Source organism: Podarcis gaigeae (genome assembly GCF_964106915.1).
Source record: "Podarcis gaigeae genome assembly, chromosome: 6".
Taxonomy (NCBI): Eukaryota; Metazoa; Chordata; class Lepidosauria; order Squamata; family Lacertidae; genus Podarcis; species Podarcis gaigeae.
In genome coordinates this window covers 22,231,022-22,256,792 of record NC_139682.1, presented here as the reverse complement: position 1 = coordinate 22,256,792, position 25,771 = coordinate 22,231,022, and the positions used below count along the sequence as shown (strand labels likewise).

The following is a 25,771-nucleotide window of genomic DNA, read 5'->3' as shown; positions in this document are numbered from 1 at the left end:
CAGTTCATAAGTATTTTATCAACTTAGGTTGTACAATAGCTGCACCCTTTCCTGGACACGGATAACTCCGCCACAGTCATTCACAATGGGCCTTGCACTGAATTATTAGAAATGGAACAGGAAAACCAATGTTTAGTTTCAGCTAGGATAAATAGGACTCACCTGATCATCTAGAGGAAGCTCACAGAAGGCCGGGATGTACTTGGCCCACTCCACTAGCACTAGCAACTGCTGCTTCATGGACTCGCAGACGTCTGCAATATTCGCGATCTTCTTCCCTCTGATATCACCACTGATCACTGAAATTGGTGACGATGATATCTGCAGGGGGGAGAAAGAGGTTTTACCTAACATTGCTCAGAGGGAGAGGTAAGCTGTAAGGAAGCTGCACAAACGACCAAATAATAATCGAAATCTGTGTGACAAATTTATGTGAGAAACTGTAACACCTTTCTTTTTTGCTGTAGAGTTTGCTATGTTTTTGCTGCAGAATTGCAAAGGCTCTTGCCCTCTAACCAAGGTCAAATCCGTTCTCCATCAAATACCATGATCCACAAACAAGCTAGGTTTTAGATTTCCTCTCCCCCACCTCCCTATTTCTTCAAAATACTCTGCTAGCTAGCCTTGTGGCCAGCAAATAAGAGATGGAAAGGTGGGATGAGGAAGCCGTGGCCTGCATGGCCAAGGTGGATGACAGGTGGTTGAAGTTGAAGTCTAGCCAATATCTGGAAGGTCACATCCCTGTTCTAATGCTAAACCCATTTAAACTGAAATGCCGCTGCATTCATCTGTTTGGGATTTGGCTCCGGTTGCAACATCTTAAAGCCAAATGTTCTTGGAGCACTTCTAGATGGTCCTAAAGGGAAGTTCACACAGAAATGTTTCTCAGTTGATGAGCACAGCACAGCATCCAGTGATGATGTGTGTTGTGTTTGTGAAATGGCTGCTGAAGATTGCAGACAGAGCCTGCATAACATTTGTTTGCAACACTGATACACAATGCTTCCCAGCAGAGGCAGTTCACATTCAGCAGGGAACCAGTTGAGCCATAACTGCTACAGTGATGAGCTATAAAGTCATGCACGTGATGTACAGATCTGCTTTTATGATGGGAACCAGAAGTGCAATTCAAGTTCTAGACGGATGCTTTGGGCTATGCTTCCTCCCTGTTGGGTGCCTTCCAATCCTGGCTAGTCCTGAGCAGCAAATACCCAGATACGAACCAATATAGTTCAGTATTTAGAGCAGGGGTGGGTAGAATTCAGGATTGCACAATCTGCTGTGGTTTTCCCTAGAGCCCTGAGATCCATCAGCCAATGAGAGAAAGAAGGGAGCTGAGTGACAGAGAAAGCACTGTGCAAAGTGGCCATCAGGGGAGTGTGAACGTGCATCTTCTGACAGATACATTAAAAAGTGCTAAGTATCAATCTCAGTGAAGAAGAATGCCCTTTTTCAATGTGTCGGTTTGCAACAAAGAAGTCTGCCTGCATGCATGGTTTGCAACCCCTGCAAAACACTCTGAAATCCAAGCCATCCTCCCCAGGCAACTGTTCTCTTCCTGTCAGCTATTTCATTTGCTTGTTCTTTCCTTCCTTGCTCTCCCAAGACTATATTTCTCCTATTCCTTCTCCCATGTTAATGCAAAGTTCCCAGTTCCGTTTGGGAAAAAAATGTGGCTCCAAAACGACCTAGAAAGCAATCCCCAGCACCACCTTAATCTTTCCCAAGCAGTTTTATCTGCTGCAATCTTGGCAACTCTAGAAAAGTCATCAAATAAGCAATGCTTTACGATGCCATGCGATAGTCTTTATTGTCATTGTCCCATACAGAACAACGAAACTGAAAAAATCTACATCAGACATTCAAAAAACCAACAAGCCTGCTATCCCAGCCTGGTTAGCCCCCTCAATACTCTGATACCCCATAATTAATACAGTATACTCCCACAGAGACTACCTTACACTGCGTTTAAAACCAAAATCACATTTGAATAGAAACTATTTCTCAGGCGGCTAGTCCTAGTCTTTATAACCCTGTACCTTCTTCCAGAAGGCAGAAGCTGAAAGAGATCATTTCTGGGGTGCGCACTGTCCTGCACTATTTCTGCAGCTTTCTTATGGCAGCTGGAAGCATAGATTTGATCCAAGGTGGGAAGAGTGCACCCAGTTATTCTCTCTTACAGTCTTTACAACAAACAAAAACCTGGCTGTTTGGTATAGTGAACCTGCAATACAATAATGCTGATCCTGGATGACCCCGGACCAATGGGGAAGAAGTCCCTCATCGGTATCTGCCCAGTTTGGGGGCCTTTCCCAGAGTTCATATTTTCGGTGCAGTCAATGCACAGTTGTTATTTGTTTCACTCGAGCTAAGCACCTTCCTTCCCTTGAGGCAGCACTTCTGTTACATTTTCTCGGACTCCACAGGGCAGCATTTTGCACCTTGGAAGCTGCTGACAGCATATGCGATGCTATGACTGAGATGGGAAATGTGGTTGTACGAGTACTGTGTTGATCTGTTGGGTATTCCCTTTGTCATCTGCAATCCATCAAACTGGAAGCTGTCTGGCAGAGACTAAACTGTGCAACTCAATACTTTTTTATTAAGAAGTAAACTCAACTGCAGGCATAGGCAAACCTGGCCCTCCAGATGTTTTGAGACTACAATTCCCATCATCCCTGACCTCTGGTCCTGCTAGCTCGGGATCATGGGAGTTGTAGTCCCAAAACATCTGGAGGGCCAGGTTTGCCTATGCCTGCTCAACTGTATGCAGTGGTGCTTATTCCCAAATAAATGTACAGAGTACTGCAGCCGAAGAGGCTTATGATGCCTGAAAGTGGCTTTCAATTTACAGGTTTCTGTTGAAGAGACCACAGGCTCCTCCAGACAACCTCTTTATTCAGCATTCATCCAGATTTGCTTGCACAAAGCTTACATCAGGCTTTCTCAGCACTCCAGATGTTTTGAGACTACAATTCCCATCGTCCCTGACCACTGGTCCTGCTAGGTGGGGATCCTGGGAGTTGTAGGTCAAAAACTTCTGGAGGGCTGAGTTTGAGGAAGCCTGGCTTACATGGTGACTAGACTACATCTGGCCTTTATAGAGCACTCATTCCAATTGGTTTTACGGGGAGGTTATATAACAATGAGCATTCATCCTGATTTGTTTGCAGGGTGTTTTTACATCTTGCCATTAATCATTCATTCATCCCACAGTTTCCCATGTATTTCCACTCCACTTTCCCAACCAAGAAAAGTCCAATTTTTGAAAGCAGGTTTGTTCTGCTGGGCAATAGAGCCCTTTAATCCACTTTAACTGTGAGAAACTAACATCTGGGTATGTGTTTGAATCCGTCCCACAAAATACTGGTGGTCTGGAGGCACCCCCCGAACTGGAAAGAAGACTAAAATGATTATTATTTCACTACATTATAAAATAAAAGACGTACCTGTTGTGAGAGAACTTCTGCTTGCAGTAAAACGTTAATGGACGGCAAGCTGCTGTCTTCATAGCTGGATCTCCGAGTACTGATTCGGTCGCGTTCGTTCTGTACAGCTGCAAAACCAAAACAAACAAAAAATGATCCCAAAAATGAAAATGCAAAACACTTCAAATTACTATCAGAAGCACAAGACAAAGCAAGAAGCTGTCATCACCTCATACATTTTTGTCACTGCTTTTAAACAACATAATAACATTTTAATACAACATAATAACATAACAATTGGTAGAGAATAAGACTCTTCATCTCAGGGTTGAGTCCCACATTAAGCAAAGGATTCCTGCATTGCAGAGGGTTGGACTAGATGATCCTCATGACCCCTTCCAACTCTACAATTCCATGATTCTAGATTTTAATTTCTGTAGTTTGGAAAAGTGCAAAGGAAACGCAGGGGGTGATGGTGGCGATGCCATCCTCTGCCCTATCCCAAGAGCGATTTAAAGTGGGTAAAAGTAAAAGAATGGAATATATGTATGAAACATCCAGATAAATGCATGCCCTTATTCTAAGGAAGTCAACTCAATGGGAATTGTCTTCAGATATTTGAGTTCTTAGTTTAAAAGAGCTCTCTTCATGCTGCACGCTATGTTATAAACTTCTGCCATCTCCAGGCTACAGTCAATTTCAAGCCATGCATTTAATCCACATGGTACCCCAACCAAAGAATCGTGGGGACCATAGTTTACCCCTCACAGAGCTACATTGCCCTTAAGAAACTGCAGTTCCCAGGACTCTTTGGGGAAAGCCATGTTCTTTAAATGTGGATGTGACCATAGTTGGCTTTCTTTCCTAAATCAATAAACTCCAAGCACCACTTCCTTTGTAAGTGTTCCAAAATGTTTTGATCATTTTAAGCGCACCGGGGAACTGTGTTCTAGGATCTTTTAAGACACGTAGTCCACTTGCGACTTCCTGGGAGGTTAGCCAAGTTTGCCGAGTCATGGAGTTGCCTAAACTATCCCCTATGATAACTCCACAATTAATGGAGATATCAAACAATATCTGATTGTTACTGTTACACCTGTGCCTCTCCAGATTTATTTCCTAGTCATATCATTCTGCTTGATAATACGGCTATAATGAGGCTGTGCTGAAATTAAAACCCTGCAGTCAGCGGCTGTTAACAGAGGCACTCAAGGTTACGCCATGCGTTATCGGGATCCACGCAGCTCTGTCACGGCATGATGTATTCTGAATGTTTACTCAGTATTTAGCTGGTCACGGACCTAATGTAACTTCTATTGAATATTAACAGGCAAATACAAGTTGAGTAGGCACTCCAGAGAGAAAAGAGAAAATTCCCCAGTCCTTTGCACAAACCACAGTAATGCTCGAACCCACTGATGCAACTATAATAACTAATGTTGTGGAAGGAACATGAATCTCCAGGGTTTGGGGTTAATGACATTAGTCTGTTGCAGCAAAAGTGACAAGAGAGCCTCCTGGCACCTTTAAGACAAGACAGATTTATTCCAGCCGAACCATTTATGGACTGGGGCCCAATCTAAAGCACAAAAACTGTGCCAAAAAAAAGTACCTTGTGGCTTGTGAAAGAACTAACGTATTTATTACGGCATAAGCTTTTGCAAGACGGAGCCCCCTTTATCAGGTGCGTTTGGGCCAGAATCATAACAAAATAAAAAGAGCCCTGTTGGGGCAGACCGAAGACTAACTAGTTCAGCATCCTGTTTCTTGTAGCGGGCAACCAAATGTCTTTGGTGAGGCCACAGGGAGGACATGCGAGGAACAGCAGTCTCCTACTATTGCTCCACAATGGTTGGTAGGAAGAAGCATAAAGGTAAAGAGACCCCTGACCATTAGGTCCAGTCGTGGCCGACTCTGGGGTTGCGGCACTCATCTCGCTTTATTGGCCGAGGGAGCCGGCTTACAGTTTCCGGGTCATGTGGCCAGCATGACTAAGCCGCTTCTGGTGAACCAGAGCAGCGCACGGAAACGCTGTTTACCTTCCCGCCGGAGTGCTACCTATTTAACTGCTTGCACTTTGACGTGCTTTCGAACTGCTGGGTTGGCAGGAGCAGGGACCGAGCAATGGGAGTTCAGCCCGTCGTGGGGATTCGAACCTGCCAACCTTCTGATCGGCAAGTCCTAGGCTCTCTGGTTTAACCCACAGCGCCACCCGCATCCCCAGGAAGAAGCATAGAGTCGTCCTTTTAAAGCATCTAAGATGGACTTCATTGCATTTCGTGGGAGCAAATTCTACATTTGAACTATGCACTGTGTGAAGAAGTAGTTTCTTTCTTCCATTCCTAATCTGTTGTGAACCGCACTGTGATCTTCAGATGAAGGGCAGTATTAAAAATTTAATAAATAATGAAAAATTATACTTGGAACTTTTTGTATAGTAGATATCAAATATTCAAACCACTTCTTCTGCACCATATTAGTAATTCTCACAATAGTCCACTTCCTCTCGAGAACTGAGTTGATATATATCCCAAAATATTGCATGCTCCCCACCTCTAATCCTCAGAAGTTGACAAAGGTTGAAACAGTGATTTGGGGAGCTTCTATTGGAATTGCATAACAATCCCTTCAGGTGCGAACTGGCATGGGTGTTATTGTCTCAGTTGGTTTGGAGGCTCAGTTTGTAATATGCTGGATGATGGTTGTGAGCAGGGAAATAGGTTTCCCCACCCCTGAAGAAAACTATTCATTTGCTGATCAATAGTTGTTGAATAGGTCAAATGCTAGTGTAGCATCAAGGAGAAAAACTGCTCTCCTGCCTTCAGGCTTTGTTGAAAACTGAGCAGCAGCTGGCACAGCAAATGGTCTGAGAACACCTGGTGCTGCAGCACTGCAGAAGTTAAGCAGGTGTGGGACTGCAAAGACGTGTAGGCAAAGGAGTAGGCATTTGTTTCATAACCCAGTGGCCTACATGGCTGGTTTACAGACTACGCTGCCTACAGTTTGGGCACACAATAAGAGGGAAGCTGCAGTCAGTGACACACAAAGAGACCTCACCTTCTTTCTTCATTCCTGCTCGAAAACATTTCTTTAGCCTGCAGTATCGACATTGGTTTCTTTTGTCCTTGTCTACAACACACTGCCTGTTAAACCTGGTAGGGGTGGGGTGGAGAGAGAAAGGAGATAGAATCATGAGTTTAAAAGGGAAACACCATTCAGAGTCTTAAGAGGGTGAATCGAATTAGGCGCTATAATCGCCCAAGTACTGATCAGCAACCCAAGGAATGAATAAGCAGGAAAACTATAGTAACTCTGGGCTCATCAACACTTTGGCTTGAACTGAATTTTGATCATAAAGGGACCCCTGACCATTAGGTCCAGTTGTGGCCGACTCTGGAGTTGTGGCGCTCATCTTGCTTTATTGGCCAAGGGAGCCGGTGTACAGCTTCTAGGTCATGTGGCCAGCATGACTAAGCCGTTTCTGCGAACCAGAGCAGCACACGGAAACCCCGTTTACCTTCCTGCTGGAGTGGTTCCTATTTATCTACTAGCACTTTGACGTGCTTTCGAACTGCTAGGTTGGCAGGAGCAGGGACCGAGCAACGGGAGCTCACTCCGTCAAGGGGATTCGAACTGCCGACCTTCTGATCGGCAAGCCCTAGGCTCTGTGGTTTAACCCACAGCGCTACCCGTGTCATACCCTGTACTGATTAATTCCCCTGGAGCTGAGAACTTTTCTCATTGTTCCGTGGCTGTGCCTTGCTAAAATCAGATATTGCGTGCCCGTAGAGGGCCTGCCCCCCACACTCACAGCAAAAAGGGAGGGATAAAATAAATGGAGAAGACAACCGTCTGGGATTGAAAATGGTCATAACTTTATTGATTTCAGATATAGGGAGTCTTGGCAGAGGCACTGGGCGTGTATCCCTCTCAGCCCCCCGCCCCCAGCTGCTGGGTCTGAGACAGGACAGGGTTTATTTGGGGGTTGATCCATTCCAAAACGCAAGTTTAAGTGGATGGGCCCCAAATGCTGAGGGAAGCTCTATGGCCCACTAGCCCTATGCAACTGGCTTTTTGGACAGAGACTTCCCGCCAGACCCCTCTAATGGGGTACCCTGTTATTGTCGCCACAGGGGAAAAAGGGAAGTGCAGGGGAAATTCCTTCCTGACCCCAAATATGAAGACCGTCAAAAGACCACAGCGAAGCCCTCCTAGCTGAAAAGGAATTGGTTAAAGCACCAAACAACTGGAATGAAGGGAGGGAGAAGGGTGGGTGACACTCCTGGCTGACTGGATGAGGAGGGGAGGGTCGGCCAGGAATTACAGTTGCCGAGCAGACCTGAGTGAAGCCTGCCTCCCTCAGGTCTGTTCATCAAGCCACACGTCCCCTAAGGCCACTGCAGTTTTGCTCATTTGAATCAGCGGGTTTGGCGGGAAGCTGTGAGCCTCCAATGGCGGCTGAGGGAGACGTGCAGCACTCAAAATGGCGTGTCAGCATCCGAGCAGCCGGGCCACAAGCACCGGTCACTGAGGAAGTATGGTAAGTGGCCATTACCCACTGAATTGGATCTTATCACATGTGCAAAAATACTGAGACAATCCCTGCTCCAAAGCATGAAACTTACTAGACCAAGAGTTACCAGGACTTAGGAATCACCTACACGTCTGCTTTCCCTGCTGCTTTCCCCCTGGGGAAAACTGCTGCTTATCAAGGAATCAATTAACTGGGTTTTCTCCTGATTGATACTTGCTCTGATTTAGCGCTAACAAGAGGGTTTTCTGGGAGAAAACGGCAGGGTGAAGGCAAAACTGCTTGGACCCAGGTCTAGAAAGCACAGGACAAGCAGAAGTATGGGCAAGCCCTGACTCTGAAGCGATTCCTCCGCTGCAATTTTGTGGAGTGCTCAACACATGTACAAAAAGCAGCATGTGTTGGATAGAGGACAGGCAGGGAGAAAAAACAGTAAGGTCAAGTAGGACAGGTTATAACCTAAGGAATGAGCCTGTCCCTTTAAATGTTTGGAGAAAGTGAGAGGTAATGTAGATCCAGCTGCTACTGCCTCTATTCTTCACCAGTCCTTTCAGCCATCTTCCTCTTTTTTCTCCTGCCCTAATGAGCAGGACTCCACTACCTTCTACTGCAAAGAAGAGAGAAGTGGGAATAAAGGACAGAGGGGGCAACTGGGCATGAACACCAGGAATTAAGGCTGCAGTGCTGCATCCACACATACTGACAGGTCTCTGCTTTACTGTCTGGTCGCTTTTTTTGCCCTGACACTTTACCCGTGAAAACCTGCTCTTTAACACTGAATCGGAACAAATGGCAATTCAAGTTTCTGTAGATTTCTGTCTGCTCCAGTTCAGCAGTAGAGAGTGTTTTTTCACAGGGAAAGCGCAATGGCAAAAAACAAGAACACTAGGACACAGTGCTTTAAAGCGCCTAGAAATACACCACAAAAAGAAGTCTGGATGAGCCCTTTTTTCCAAGGAAACGTGTGGGATTGCTCTGTCTCTTGCCTTCCAGTTCCTTGTAGCACTTATAGATAAATTCTCATTCCCTAGGTTATAACCTGTCAACCCAAGCTGGGCTGTCTCACATATTTTAAGGATCTATCCGCTGCCCCCGCCATCCCCCCTTTACCTGCAGGAATACATGTGATTCTTTCTGACGCTTCTCCTGAAAAACCCTTTGCAGCCGTCACAGCTGGAGGCCCCATAGTGTTTCCCCGTTGCACGATCTCCGCAAATGGCACACAACGCACTGGCCCCGATGCTGTTGGACGCATTGAGGTTTGCTGCTTCAGAAGGGGAGGTGTCTGTTCAAAGGGGAGACAGGGAGGGCAACTGTGAAACAATTGGGAATGGGTTCAGATCAAAGCAGGAAATTACAAGGGCAGGCCCTACAAAGCATTATTATCCCAAGTGGGCAGGCGGTTCAGGCTGACAGAGCAACTTGCCTTGGGCTGCTTGATGAGCTCCGGCAGAGGTGACATCTTAATCCAAGTTCAATCTTTGCAGCCCCCTTTTCCTTCCAAAGGGAAGCCCATAGCATACCAAAATAAATACAACAATACCAAAAATCAATACGATAATATCAGGCAGCAAACCAAACGAAAAGCAATGCTGTAACAACGCATAAATAAAATTTCAATTCAGTATCCATGGCAGTGGTTCTCAAACCTTTTTTTTTCTCTGGGCCACACTTTCAGAATAAAAATTTGCTTGCGCCGCACCTAATTTTTAATTGATGAGAAATGCATTGGAAAACAAAAAGAATCAACTCCTAGCAGTGCTTGATTTATAACATAGAATGCAACTACTTTATAATATGATCGTGGGACATCCAGAAAATACAAAGCAATGCTGCTACCCAAAATATAATATTGATTGTGTTCACTCTTCCTGCCGCACATGCCATCCTCTCTTGCCACACCAGTGTGGCACAACACACCCTTTGAGAGCCACTGATCTATGGGAACAAATCAAGGAATCAGATCAACTGAATCCCTGCAATATGGACATTTCATATTAGTCCTCTTATCTTTGCCTCTGTCCTTCTTCCCTTCCCCTAATTGTCTCTCTCACTGTCAAAACCTATGACTGTAAGGTCCTTGGGGCAGGGCCCTTTTATTTTTATTCAGCACTGAAAAACACCACATATACTGGTGGTGCTAGATACACACGAGTGCCAATACTCCCAATAATTTACTCCTTTTGGGACCAATACTTCTCACTAGCTTTGAGTTGGCAGTTCCATTATGATGGCTAACCCAACACTCACTCCTTTCTGTACAGGTTTGTTATGGCATATTGGGCTCTTCCAGAAGATTCAAAACCCATTCATTTCCCCTTGACTACTGTTCTTGAGCTCCTGCTGATCTAGTATCAATAGGTTGTGACGCCATCCCTGTGGCATGGAAAGGGGAGGCGGCCCTAGCTGCTTGTGTGCGGGGTGGGATATTTGCCTGTCTCCCCACCCACAACAGCTCTTGCAATTTTACACCTGTTTACCAATAAGCATCAGGATGGTGAAGATGCAATTGAAGACGGCAGGCAACAGAGGAGGTTAGGGAGGGTTTAGCTGGCAAAACTGAAATCCTGATAGCCAGCTCCATTACATCTGAACTCTTTAATCTAGAAATTAAGAAACTGATTGCACCAAGTAATCTAATAATACAGTACTGGTACCTTTACCTTTTTACCAGGAAAATACAGAAAGATAAAGAGGTTTGTATAATAAATCATAACATTTCCTCTATTTCCAAGACACTACCCCACAAAACAAACACGCACAGCTTTGTGCCATTTTATTGTTTTGCTAGCATATAATGCATGTTGTATTTATTTGTATGAAACATAATATTTAAAAATATGATATCTAAATGTTAAATAAACATGTCTTCTAGGTGACAGGAAGCTGCACATTTTGAAATTAAAGTTTTTTACAATCTCGCCACTCCATGGCAATCTACAGGAAAAAGTTATGTCTTCATGTAATGCATAACAACCAGGGTCCTTATTTTTATCCGACAAACATTGCAGGGGTCAAAGGAGGCTCTGAAATGGTTCAAATGATTTCTGTTACTGGACCAACATTTCTGATAGGGAAGCAAGCTTGCGAGGGCCACAAAACTAACTTCTCGCCTGAACAGCAGCTTTGTACAACTTGAGAGCTTGCTGCCATAACAATATCAATTGCCCGTTGTGATGCGTTATATGAATTAGTTGAGATACTTGGTACTGTGGCGATTCCACCCCCCCCCCCCACCTCCCCCCAAAAAACCCCTTCTCTCAAAGAATTTACAACGAGGCTTAGTTTTCTAGGCTGAAAGAGGTTAAGATATGAGCTATTTGCTGATGGGAAGTTTTCAGGCTTCTGCCGGATAAGTTAAGCCAGGAAAAGACAGACTTCAGTCTAGTGGGACTTAGAGCCCCTGAGTAGTCCCTGAGCAAAGGATTTGTTGTAAGTACTGGAACTAAGCTGATCTCACACAAAAACCCATTCCTAGTTACCCCAAGCTTTGTTCATCCCAGCAGCCTAATTTAGAGTGTGCGCATCGTTTTGTTGTTGTTAGAATTGGGACTGATTGACAGAAATTCCTGCCAGCCTGCTGCAAACTACCTGGAGATCTACTTGTAAAGGTAAAGGTAAAGGTACCCCTGCCCGTAGGGGCCAGTCTTGACAGACTCTGGGGTTGTGCGCCCATCTCACTCAAGAGGCCAGGGGCCAGCGCTGTCCGGAGACACTTCCGGGTCACGTGGCCAGCGTGACATCGCTGCTCTGGCGAGCCAGAGCCGCACACGGAAACGCCGTTTACCTTCCCGCTGGTAAGCGGTCCCTATTTATCTACTTGCACCCGGAGGTGCTTTCGAACTGCTAGGTTGGCAGGCGCTGGGACCGAGCAGCGGGAGCGCACCCCGCCGCAGGGATTCGAACCGCCGACCTTTCGATCGGCAAGTCCTAGGCGCTGAGGCTTTAACCCACAGCGCCACCTGCGTCCGATCTACTTGTAGATCCCAATATATCTTCTGCCCACCCTGACTTAGGCTGTTCTTGGAAAATCATTTCTGAAGAACGTTGGGAGCCACTTTCCTCAAGGCTTGGGTCTTGATCCAGCCTTGCTAGCTTGATCAGAGCTGTTTTATTATTTATATTTCTAAGATGTTACTGGAGTCTTCCTTACAAAGTCTAGAGAAATATGGCTTGTTGTAGTGCCACATGAAGCAGTCAGAACATCCTCAGAAGATTTAAGAGTGCAAGGAGATTCATATTGCTTCACTGCAGGGGGTTGGACTAGATGACCTTCGGGATCCCTTCCAACTCGACAATTCTAAGATTCGTTTATTCTATGATACGGGAGCAGGTGGCCCCCAAAGCAATGAAGAGGGAGCACCATCTGGATGTGTCAGGAAGAAAAGGAGGCCTATTCATTTTCATGAATAGTGCTCACTGGAAGTGCTCACTGGAAGGACAGATCGTGAAGCTGAGGCTCCAATACTTTGGCCCCTCAAGAGAAGAGAAGACTCCCTGGGAAAGACCCTGATGTTGGGAAAGATGGAGGGCACAAGGAGAAGGGGACGACAGAGGATGAGATGGTTGGACAGTGTTCTCGAAGCTACCAGCATGAGTTTGACCAAACTGCGGGAGGCAGTGGAAGACAGGAGTGTCTGGCGTGCTCTGGTCCATGGGATCACGAAGAGTCAGACACAACTAAACGACTAAACAACAACAACAACAAATTCATTTTCATCCTAATTCTTAATTCCAGCCTGCAATGAATCTGAACAGTGCTTGCGGCCGTTGCTGTTGTGACTGGAAACCGTATTAATCTTGTTTTAGAGCTCCAACATACTCAAACACACATGCACACTTCTCTTTGTGCTTCTAATGAAGCAGATCTCACAGTCCTCAAAAGTTTATGTCACAGTAAATCTGCTTGCCGATGTCACAAGGTACTTTGTTGCTTCTAATTACATCAGTTTCCTGGGGGGGTGGGGAATCCACATAACTGAGAGGGATGGCAGAGGGGTGGGGTGGGGAGGTCGAAAATAACTAGAATCAAGTTCACTTCTGAAAGAAAGTTCAGAAACAAACAAGTGAGCAAGCTCCCTGGTTGTTGGTGCATTACTGCAAGAAAGAGAAGGTTTGTGCTGCACTGCTTTCCTATTCTTAAAAACACAACTTCGTAGAATTTTGGAATTGGGAAGGGACCTTGGATGCCACCTAATCCAGCTGATCAGTGCAGGAATCTTGGAAGCACAGCAGCAGCTGTAACAACAACAACAACAACTAGCTCCATGGTGGGTGGAGGTCTGTGGGTGAGGAGAGGACTGATTTCTTTACCGTAGCCACCTTGCAAAAGCGGCCTCTGACAGTCACACCCAAATGCCAAAATGTATTTTGGAGAAACCTGCAAAGTTTAACCAGAGACCACGCTCTTGTGCTTCATGCTTCCTGGGTGTGGGAAATGAACATACGAAATAGAAGCTCACTGTATGACTGCTTTTAGTTGTCTGAAAAGCTAGTCTGCACACAGTCCTTAAAGCACAGTTTTTTTCCATCACTACAGATGGACAAGTCAGTCAAGTTCAGTTTCTCTCACTTTTTGTAAAAAAAAATAATTCCCAAAACTCCTGTACATATTTCTCCAAATCTCTGCAATATTTTTTCTGCAATATAATGCATTTTAATATGTTATTTTAACTAATATATGCTTTCCCCTTATATATGCAATTCTGTACACACAGAGGACAGCATCTCAAAACACAAAAAAGTGTGAATTTCAAAGGACAGGATGTCTTTTGGTTTGTGTGCAAATTAGGTAGGTTTGCAGAAAAACAAGTTTCTCCCCCACCCTTACTGGTTGTACACCATTAGCTTGTAATATGACAATAAGGGCAAGGGTTAGGAATGCAGAATTTTGGAAAATATAAAAATGTTGAAAATTAGGGGCATAGGACAAGAAGAGAAAATTTAGTATTTAATTTAAAAGAGAGTGCAAAGCTCTGTTGTTGTTGTTTTAAAGGATGGGTGGCATGTCTTTGCCTACATTGGAATTTTGCTAGGATTGCATAATTTATCATACAGCAGCTTTCTCTGCTGGGTTTTAGAGGAAGCATTTAGAAATGGCTAAGACACCCAAACTAAGAAAACCCTGTTGGTTATCGCTGAGTGGAAACTGCAGGACAGTAATTTTCTGCGAAACATAAAAGTACTTTGTTTGTATATGATGCCTTTAAAATGCATTGTAAACTGCTTGGAGGTTCTCCCACCTCCTAAAATATAAGTGATATATATGATATTGTCTAAGTAAGTAAGTATTTTGAGAAACTTCCTAACCGGCAGACATGGTTGGCAGTGAAACAGCCTCAGGCAGTGGTGTGCTCTCTGTTTAATCAGAGGCTAGATGGACACCTGTCAGGGACACCATAGGTGCATCCTGCATTGTAGTTCTTGCATTGAATGGGGGTTTGCCTTCATGAGCTCTGTGGTCCCTTTCAACTCAGATCCTGCAACAGGGGTGGGGAACAAATAGGAAGTGTGAGGATCAAGATCCCAGGAAGGGGATAGGCAGGGCTGGCACAGGGATTCTGCACTGCTGGTTATGCCACTGCCACACCACCCAGGGCCAGATTTAGGTTTGATGAGGCCCTCAGCTACTGAAGGTAATGGGGCCCTTTATATGTCCAGCTGTCCTTTGTCAACAACAAATTGTAGCTGTTTTTTGTGTTGAATATATGCTATATGATAATTTATGGACCTAATAGGTATCTAAAGCCATTTGCACATATCAAATAGGAGCCTATACAACACAAAACACTGTTGCTGTGTGTAGGTTTTATTTTATTTGTTTTTTATCTTATATTTTGGAACTGTACATCCAGTTTCTTTTCCTTTTAATTTTTTTTGTGGGGCCCCAAGAGAGTGGGGCCCAAAGCTATAGCTTGTTTAGCTTATATGTAAATCCGGCACTGCACCCACCCACTTCCTCCTCTTCTTCTCCCCCACTAACAACAACGCTCCTTCTCCCCCCTCTCTTTTTCTCTCCCTCCCTCCACCCCCAGCTTTCTTCTTCTTCTGCCATTGGTTTAACACAGGTGTGAAGAACCCGTGACCCTTCAGGCGCTGCTAAACTACAACTCCCATCATCCCAGACCATTCGCCATGCAGGCTGGGGCTGATGGGAGTTGGAGTCCAGCAAGCTCTGGAGGGGCACAAGTAGCTCATCCCATTTTACAATATCCCACAGTATTATGTACAGGTTTGAATTGGCTCATGGCAATTAAATTTCACACAGCAACTGGGGGGAAAGATGCTCCAGTATAATGTTGTTGCCCCAAACAGGGTTGGGTTATATTCCAAGGCTATGATATATTATTGTACATTTCAAGTATTAATATTCCACCCTCAGAAGTAAAAATAAAAAATAAAATAAAAAATCCATGATAATATTGCCACCTTCCCAGTGTTAAGGCAATCAAAAATAAAGTGTTAAAAAAAACCCAGACAACCAGGCAAATATTCAATGCACGCACTATAGAGGAGACCTGTATGCATATTCAGAGAATTGGTATTGTGCTTATTAAATAATGACAAGTGCGAAGTATGAAACCCTTTCTCCTTGTAAAATCACTCAGTAAAGACCTAATAGGTGTCCGTATTAAGAAAATTTGAGTAGAGAAGATATCGTTCTGAATTTCAGAATCAATGTAAGGCATGCTTCTGAATTACACTAAGATTAGCCATTAGCCTGTTTAGAGAATCCACGAGTAAACATGCCAAAACACAAATCTTGGGTCTTGTGAACAAAAACAAATCCCCAAACGTTTTAGGAGTGGAATAAGCTAATGACTCCTATGGGCTAAAGCAGCTGAAGGAAGCAGAAATGTCAGCCTGCAGTACTTCTTCATTTCTTGCTATAAAACATGCTGAAGCTGTTTGCAGTTTGAAAAGCTGCAAGGCTACAGTATTATTTTGGCCTCACAGTCTATGCACACACTGGCATTTTCCACCGCGAAATGTGACTGGCAAAACACCCCAAAAGGCTACATACACACTTGACAAGGTAATCCAGGAATTTGTGAGGTATCTTACGCATTTGATCCGTGAGGAAGGAAGTTTCTGGATCAAATTTGGCCTCGGCCACAAAATCATTAGGTGCACTTCAGCCAGACAATGTTTATTAGCTCCAGCCCTGCTACCTGCAATATGGGAATAATAATCTGGGCCAACGGTGCAGCGCTGCTCTAAGGATGAGCTCTTTGGCCTCTCAAAAAGCGCTGGATATACTGTAAACAGCAAATATTATTATGTGAAATAAGCACACAGTGGCCCATCTCTATAGCACACTTCTGTGTAAATGTACTTGCAATTAAGTTCTAATGTGTTCTGTGGGGCTTACTCCCCGGTTTGTGTGCATAGGATTGAAGTAGCAGATCTTTTCCAATCCTTCCTGAATTCTGAACCAGTATCCCTCTAAGTCAGTGGTTCCCAACCTTTTTTTGGCCATGCCCCACCTAAGCATCTCTAAAATCCTGGTGCCCCCTCCCCCCGGGACATTTTATTCAAAAAGTGAACACCTATTCATGTGGAGGAAGCCTAAAAGGCCATTACCTATTAATAACTCACTCTCAAATCCCCCCCCATTCAAATTGCCCCCCTGCACTGGCAACATGAAGCAATGTATTTGGCATAAAGACAAATTCTGTTCCTAATGAGTCCTTGTACCGCAGAAGTGCCTCTAGGCAGGAAAACTATACTGCATTATCTAATCACATCCCTTCGAAGCCAATCCCTTCAGGAGACAATCACAGACACGAGTTGGAAGGGATGCCGATGCAGGAGCCCCGCTGCCAAGTTCTTTCCGATTCTAAATTATATTTTTTCTCAGAATTTAAACCTCTTGGTTTGGGTCCTACACTCCGGAGCAATGACCTAGCTCTCTGCTTTGTTCCCTTCCCTCTATATGCTCACTATTCATGCAACCTTCTGGGGTTCTTTCTATGCCTTCCTCTGACAGATATGTCATGTGGGAGAAAACCCGTAATACTCTACAAGATTTCTACGCCGCACCCATCCCTGGAAAAGTCACCCGGTTCGAGCTAAGCGGAGCACTGGTCAAACAAAATCTTGCCATAAACAGGCAGGGAGCCTGGAGAAGAGCCTCCGCCGACAGGGAAGGTTTTCCTTGGGACAACAAGGAAACAGACATGCAGTGAAGCCTCCACACCATCTGGCCGCCGCTGCCTGTTTGCAAATGCGCCTCTGAAGGTCAGCTGTCCCTTGCCCAAAATTTAACAGAGAAGAGCAAAGTTCCGAGTCGGACTTACCGTTGCCTATTGCCAAGACTTGCATGTTCTCAAACTCCAGAGTTGTGTATGCCGGGTCTAAAGCCGCACTATAATCTGCCATCTCCATGTCTATCAGGGCTTTGGAAAGGCGCATTATCATCAGCAAACACAGGCCAGATTGCAGTGATTCCGCAGCCAGAGGTTATTGGCCCCTCAACCTCTCCAACTGATTTTGCCGGCGTCCCCTATCTGTTGGCCTTTATTTCAAATATTTCTCTGAAAGGATCTGCTGAGCTTCAAGGCCTATACAACCCAGAGGGGTGGAGGCAGGAGGCAAGGGGGGTTAATCTTTAATCATCTCACTGGTGCGGACTGCTCTGCTCAGCTCCTTCTGTCTTCCTCTCTCACTTCAATTTTGTTTATTATTTCTTATTAGTCAACGGCACAATGCTGTTCAGGTTTGAGACAGGTGTAATAGGTATGCAAGTGATCTATGCCAACCTTTCTCAGGGTCTTCTGTACCTCATGCCCAGCTGTTAGGATTACCCAGTGCTATTTTTCTAGAAAAAGAGGTGCCAGAACTCGCCACAAACACCTCTCTTGTTCTTTTATAATGGCACCTCTACCTGAGAGGTGCCAGAACTGAGTTCCGGCTGGGGAAAAAGCCCAGGGATTACCTTACTTATAGTTAACGTGCCAAAGAATTGGACGAACGGATCTGGAATATTAAAAAAGCACCGATTTCTCTATTCCTAGCTTGCCGCCATTTCACCAATCTAACTCTTTCTTCTCTCACGCCCTGTTGTCTCTCTGTTTGGTGAAGGTCGGCAGAATTGTAATTCCTGCTCTGTCATACACGGGCCTTTCGTTTTACTTCCCTATAAAACGATGTTTTACAGGCTGTGACTTCACTGTAAACAACTCCCACCCCATGGCATTTTTTTACCACACATCTTTCAGGGCCAAGCGAGCCCTGAAATGTCAAAGTGGGTCCTCTCCATATTCCATCATGTGATGATACTTCGCTTGGACAAGTAAGATCTTCCTTGTAGTCCCCTCCCACAGGTACTGTTTAGCATTTGGGCCAAATGGCATGTGACACTCAAAATCTACGATCGGATTGCTCAATGTCTTTTTTAGAAGCTTGGAAGCTCCTGCGAGAGGCTTGGAGCAGCAGTGCTGGGGAGGGGGCTCTGCTTAGCGCTCCCCCCTGTGCCATTTTCCTAATTGAAATTCTATCCACCCTCCTCAACCTGACTGCTAATAGCCTTGGCAGGTACAGTGCAGACACCTGCACTTTTACTCCAACCAATTAACAGCCGATTCAGATTCCAATAAATATGCACAGAAGTTGAGTTGTCTACATACGAACATGTGTTTTCTATCATGCAGGGAAACACAGGTTTTGAATATTGGGGTGGGGGGCAGGTTATGCCAAAAGAAACTAGAAAGCCCATGCAGTGCGGTATTGGACTAGGACGATCTGGATGCAAATAATTGTTCTGTAATATTACCTATCTGCACCATTGCTCACTTCAGAAGCATAATCACTGCATTGATTGTGAAAAGCAAATGAATAAGACCTTTGGCTATTTGGCTTGATCACTATCAAACCATGAACCTCTTCTGCAAGTGTACCAAAAGTAGCCTTTACAGACCCTCCAAGTGTCCCTGTTTTAGAGAGAAGTCCCTGTTTTAGAGAAGTCGTCCTGGTTTCTGATTTGATTCCGGAATGTCCCGCTTTTCCTTAGGATGTCCCTGTTTTCATTGAAAAAATGTTGGAGGGTATAATGTCATCCAATCCCTGAGCCATCTGAAGGCAAACCTGTATAGGGTAGGTTGTTTTTTTAATGTTTAATGTTTTATTATGTTTTTATATATGTTGGAAGCCGCCCAGAGTGGCTGGGACAACCCAGTAAGATGTGTGGGGTATAAATAGTAATATTATCCTTATGGAATAGGATGTCCCTATTTTCATTGGAGAAAGTTGGAGGGTATGCCTTTATGCCCCATTTAATGTTTGTGGATATTATGCTGCCTATGCATCATTGATTTGACATTCAAGTGCTTATTCCTGCATTTGGGGCAGAATCAACAACTACTAGATTTGTACATGTTCTTTCTCAGACTCATAAGACGAGACCCTGTTTTACATGTTTGGATCGTCTATATTTATGCTTTATTTGCTTTTATGTGTTTTTATACTGTTTTTCTGTTTTAGTTGTGCTTTTTAAATATTTTAATTATTATGGGCTGGATTTAACTAACTGATGCCACTAGGACCTCCACTAGTGCAACAGGATTCCTCTTGCACTGACAGAGCAATCTCCTTTGCACTACGTTAAATTCCTATCATAGTGTTTGTTTTCTAGACAGTACACAATGTAGAGATGTTGTCCTAACCAAAAAAATAATAATTAAGTGGTATATAAATGATTTTAAATAAATAAAATTTCTCTCAGAGTCTGCACCACTCAAATCAATCTACCATACATTCCCATGTATAAGACAAGGTTTGTTTCCTTAAAAATCATTCAAAAAAGTGGGGGCCGTCTTATACATGGGTAGTGCATAGGGTGGATGTTTGATTGGTTGCTGCTGCGGCTGTCAGCAACTATTGTGTGTGTTATTGGTTGCGGCCTCAATGGGTGGTGTTGATTGGCCGACGCTGCGGCAATTGGTCGGGCCGACGAGGGGACAGATGGGAGGCAGATTTTGAAATGTGTGTGGGTGAGCGATTTTCGGCATTCCCCACCCTAAAAAAAGCTCAGCAAACCTCGGTAATACCCCCCCCCCAAAAAAAGCTCAACAACTCTGAGCAATCCTCCACAAAAAAAACGCAACTTACCGTATTTTTCGCCCCATAGGGCGCACCAGCCCATAGGACGCACCTAGTTTTTTGGGGGGGAGGAATTTATTTCCCCCCCAGGCGCGGGGCTGGGGCGGGGGATTCCCGAGCTTCCCCCTACCCCAGCCCCGGGAACAGGATGCTATCTGCAAGCCTAGGGAGCCCGGCGGGAAGTTGCGCTGGTCTCCCCAGGCTTGCGGATATCTGTCCCCCAAGCTTGTGGGGCTGGCGCTGGGGAGAAGCCCGCTTTTCCCAGCGCCAGCCTCCAAACCAGGCCGGGGAACAGCGGGATGGCGGCGCTCCGCCTCCCCGCTGTCCCCCGAGCTTGTGGGGCTGCCCGATATCTGCCCGAAGCCCGGGGTGCGCTGTGCAGTGCGCCCCAGGCTTCGGGATGCAGGCTGCTATCCGCAAGCCTTGGGAACCTGACGGGAACTCCCGCGGAGCTCCCAAGGCTTGCGGATAGCTTCCTGAAGCCTGGAGAGTGAGAGGGGTCGGTGCGCACCGACCCCTCTCGCTCTCCAGGCTTCAGCGAAAGCCTGCATTCGCCCCGTAGGACGCACACACATTTCCCCTTCATTTTTGGAGGGGAAAAAGTGCATCCTATAGGGCGAAAAATACAGTACTGTTTTCCATCACCCCTTATTTTCCGAAATTTCAGTCCCCCAAAATAGGAAGCGTCTTATACATGGGGGCATCTTATAGATGGAAAAGTACAGTACATATATTTTAGTTAGAGCGATCCAAAGTCCCATTAAAGGCATTCACAGTTTCTTCACACAGCTGACTGGCCTTGTGCACAAGTTTCTGATTAGCAAGTATGGAGGGAACCCCAGAATTAATTGCCCTTTCTCTGCTACTTGTTTTCATCTCAAGCTTGGAGAGATATCATTATATGCAGTGAGTTGGTTTTCAGTGGCCTCAACTGGGGAGGACTTTTATGACCCACTGGAAATTCTGTTGTGTAACCATCACAGATTAATAACTGTAAATCAATTTATTGTTTAACAGCATCAGCTGAATTGCACTGAAAAGCCAGTAATAATTAATGATTATGGCAGTTTTGTTTATTTTTTTGCAACCATTTTTATGATTTAGTTTCCATGGAATAAATTAATGACCCTGAACTAGTTTTCAGCAACTCTTTGCTAGGTAAACCAGCCACTGATTTAAATCCTTGGATAAATCTGGTTTCCCAAGGGGTATTCTCCAACCTAACAGCCCCCCAGTTACCAACACAGAACTCAAATGAAGAACATGGCAGGACAAGTGGCAGCGGCCCTGAGATTGGGGAGGGGGCAGTGAAAGAATCTGAAAAAGCAGCCATATACTAAATGGAGAGATTCTACTACCTACATCTGTTTGAAATACAAGTTGGTTGGTCTGGAACCGTGACACATTTTTAGGGAACAAAGCCCCACCTAGAAATCTGGTGGGGTCAGGTCTGAGACATTATGCTGCAAACCTCTACCTATTCTCAACCTCTATCTATGTGTAAGTAAACCATATATCGTATTGGCCTGAATATAAGCCACACCTGCAAATAAATGGCCCCTTTACAATTGAAGGGTAAAAGAAAAAAAGACAATACCCAGGCTGCTTCCGGGGGGGGGGGGGGAAGCTGTGCCGCTTTTCCAGTAGCATAAGGTCTCGAATACACAGTAAGCCGCACTTTAACTTTTCAGGGTCTGAATTTGGAGGGGGGGATGTGTGGCTTATACTTGGGCCAATAAGGTAACACAACATGCCAGTGGCTCTCCAGTAAAAAGGTAAAGGACCCCTGACTGTTAGGTCCAGTCGTGGACGACCCTGGGGTTGCGGCACTCATCTCACTTTACTGGCCGAGGGAGCCGGCGTACAGCTTCTGGGTCATGTGTCCAAAGGAAACCAAGCCTAGGTAGCCCTCGAACCCTTAAAAGTCTCACCATTTGAAGAAAATGTGTTTGCATAGCACTTGTGTGTAGTGATATATTGGATGCATCCAAACTAAGTGAGTTGCTTTCAGTTAGCCACAACTGAGATCGAGGGGACAGGTTAATCAAGACTTAGGCCCTGTTGATTTCCGTGAGAACTATGGGCAACTAATGTAATCTGGATCCAAACCATGGGCTGGATGAAGTAGCTCATGGTTTTCAGTGAGAACAGGAAGCCTATGATTCAAGGTGAGGGTCCTCCCACCCCCAGACATCCTTTTTATTGGGCATTCAAGAATACTTCTGCTCATGGTGCCATTTGGAAGGTTCTAGGCCAGGGGCTGTCAACCTGGTCCCTACCGCCCACTAGTGGGCGTTTCAGGAATCTAGGTGGGCGGTAGGGTGTTGTAAGGCGCAAGCTGAATCCTTCCATCAAGCACTGGTGAGCGGTAAGGAAATTTTACCATCCAGAAAGGTGCATTAGTGGGTGGTAGGTATAAAAAGGTTGACTACCCCTGTCTAAGGGACACGGGTGGCACTGTGGGTTAAACCACAGAGCCTAGGACTTGCCGATCAGAAGGTCGGCGGTTTGAATCCCCGCGACAGGGTGAGCTCCTGTTGCTTGGTCCCTGCTCCTGCCAACCTAGCAGTTCGAAAGCACGTCAAAGTGCAAGTAGATAAATAGGTACCGCTCTGGCGGGAAGGTAAACGGTGTTTCTGTGTGCTGCTCTGGTTCGCTAGAAGCTGCATAGTCATGCTGGCCACATGACCCGGAAGCTGTACCCCGGCTCCCCCAGCCAATAAAGCGAGATGAGCGCTGCAACCCCAGAGTGGGTCACAACTGGACCTAATGGTCAGGGGTCCCTTTACCTTTACCTTTACCTTTACCTTTACCCCTGTTCTAGGCAAACCTACTTTCAACACTGTTTATGCACAAAAGTACCACAAGGGATAAGCAGCTTGGTTTCCAACCAGTGCATGTTCCATAACTTCACACAAATGTTCTGTTATTATCCGCCCCCCACATTTTCGTTGGGCCATAGTACAAGAGTGCCCCTCCAGACAGCAACAATGCAGAAACATTAAGAACATAAGAAGATCCTGCTGGATCAGACCAATTGCCCATCTAGTCCAGCATCCTATTCTCACAGTGGCCAACCAGATGCCTGTGGGGAACCAGTGAGCAAGATTCAAGCACAAGAGCACTCTCTGCTCCTGTGGTTTTTGGCAGCTGGTTTTCGAAAGCATTGCTTCCCCCAACTGTGGATGAGGCAGAGCACAGCCATAAATAGCCCTCTCCTCCATGAATTTGTCTCAGCTTCTTTTAAAGCCATCCAGGATGTGCTCATCATCACTGTGTCCTGGGGAACTGAGTTCCATTGTATATGCACTACCTGGAAAAGTGATTTCTTTTCCCTGTCCTGAATCTTCTAACATTCATCTCTGTTGGATGCCCATGAGTTCTAGTGTTATGAGAGAGGGAGGAAAAGCTTCCCCACGTCCAGTTTCTCCATGCCGCACAAACTTTTATAAAGTTCTGTCATGTCACCTTGCCTTTTCTCCAAACGAAAATGTCCCAATCACTGCAACCTGTCTTCATAAGGGAGTCACTGCACTCCCTTGATCATTGGGGGAGCATCACAAAACCACCAATAAAGCAGAATGATGTGTTGGCGGTCTAGTATAAATCCACCACGAAAGCACTACTATTGTGACAATGGCATGTTGCAGAATACGCCAGCGAAGGAAACAGACAAACAATGGAGCGCAGACTGCCCATGGGAACCTCACACAAAGCACAAACATAAGCTACACTCATACCACGGCCACATATTTCTTGAATGTAGTTCCTAAACTAAAAGCAGCAATACTGAGAGGCCTGGTTGAGAATTACTATCTTCCTTGTGGGGGAAATTAAACAGAATAGCACTGCATGGCCCCTGAGAATGCAGGTCATTTGGAACAAACCAATGCTTTCCGATGGCTATTTACATGGATCATTTTAATACCACGCACTCTATGTGCACTTAATGAGTATGCAAGACTATTGCACAGTTAGGAAGTTCCTGCGTCCGTGTGTTCCACCCATCCATGTGACCTCACTGAGAAGATAAGAGCCTTGCTGGATCAGACGCTCCTTCCTACTTCTTCTCTCCAGGAGCTGATATTCAGGGGCATATGCTGTCTCTAGAAGTTCACAACAACAACAACAACAACTTTATTATTTATATGCCACCCATCTGACTGGGTTGCCCCAGCCACTCTGGGGGGCTTCCAGAAAAATATAAAAACACCACAAAACATTGAACATTAAAAACTTCCCTATACAGGACTGCCTTCAGATCTACAGTGCTACCTCAGGTTACAGACGCTTCAGGTTACAGACACTTCAGGTTACAGACTCCGCTAACTCAGAAATAGTACCTCGGGTTAATATTACCTCTGCTTCAGGTTGAGAACAGAAGTCGTGCGACGGTGGCATGGCAGCAGCGGGAGGCTCCATTAGCTAAAGTGGTGCTTCAGGTTAAGAACAGTTTCAGGCTAACAACGGGCCTCTGGAATGAATTAAGTTCTTAACCCAAGGTACCACTGTATTCTAAAGGTTTATCTTTTTGACATCTGGTGGGAGGGCGTTCCACAGGGAGGCGCTAATACCGAGAAGGCCCTCTGCCTGGTTCCTTGTAACCTCACTTCACTCAGTGAGAGAACTGCTTGAAGGCCTTCTGACCTGGACCACCTGGCCACTGTGGTTGGTGCAATTGCAGCGCACCATGGTTGCACAAATCATGACTTCTGCCTCTCTGTTGGTGATGGCATCTGGTGGGTGACTATCAAGGACATAAAGGTTGCTCCTTGAAATAACACGGCCAGGTTATTTCCCCTACAGCTAGGAGCCTGCTAAGCCAATAATTCATTTGCTTGATAGAAAGGAACAATGGAGTACGAGATGGTCAGGGAAGGGGAGAAAGAGCTTTAGCAGCCCCATTGAGGGATCTTCCACCTCAATCTGGGCTCGGATAGAGTGATCCCTATGATTAGATAAACGCGTACAGACATCAAGTTAAATATGTGCAGGATTTGCCGTAGTGTCTAGTACAATATCGTAAACCTCCGGCCTATTTTGCTCCGTTCAGCAAAACAAGCCTTTTGCTCAAATAAACTCCTTACGAAGGAAAGCAAAAATAGCTTCTTCGCCCCTACAAGGTCTGCGGGAACCAGCTCCGGAAGGATTAAGGATGCTAGAAATAGCAAACGAAAGAAGTGTATGCACAAGGGTATCGGGGTGGGGCGTTTCTTAAGGGGAACAGAACGATTAAATACCTGGAAATTGCCAAAGGGCCATATTTAGCCTTTCTCCTTTAGTGCTGATGACTCAGATGTATTATTGCTAGTGTTTTCAGCCTAGCTTCCAGGGAACAGGCAACTTTCCAGAAGTGGAGGCTGCTGGATTAGTGGGAAGGGGGCACAGTGACCACTAACTTCAGATTGTCCTCAGTGACCCCCCTCCCCATTCACCTTCTTACTTAGAACCAGTCCATTGGGGGGCAAAGCCTGCCAGATTCCCCTTCCTTAGTTGTTGCTCTTGTAGAACTCAGCAGGGAGGGAGACAAAACTAGAACTGGTTGGCTTTGACACCACCTACTGTTGATCTCCCTGCCTTCCACACCACCAGGTGCAGTGGGGCACCAGCCAGTTAACTTTTCTTAGCACTATGAGGCAGTTTGATGCAGGAACATGATCCTCTGCTCCCATACTATGGAAGGGAGCACATAGCTGTACCTTTGTTCTCCACT

The 25,771-nt window shown here is 45.4% G+C and overlaps 1 protein-coding gene across 2 annotated transcripts in view; it reads right to left on the bottom strand.

Moving 5' to 3' along the window:
- The window catches only part of HNF4A (hepatocyte nuclear factor 4 alpha), a 70,097-nt gene that overhangs the window by 13,256 nt on the left and 31,070 nt on the right, over positions 1-25,771 (bottom strand). Inside the window, exons 1-5 of one of the 2 annotated variants that reach the window (XM_083746277.1) lie at positions 17,259-17,493; positions 9,070-9,244; positions 6,486-6,580; positions 3,450-3,556; positions 163-321 (exon numbers count right to left, since the gene is read on the bottom strand). In XM_083746277.1, the coding sequence (XP_083602403.1) occupies positions 163-321; positions 3,450-3,556; positions 6,486-6,580; positions 9,070-9,244; positions 17,259-17,379 (657 nt within the window). In that variant the 5' untranslated portion in view covers positions 17,380-17,493. Of the gene's footprint in view, positions 1-162; positions 322-3,449; positions 3,557-6,485; positions 6,581-9,069; positions 9,245-17,258; positions 17,494-25,771 lie in introns of those variants that run through there. The other variant, XM_083746278.1, reaches the window with a different exon arrangement.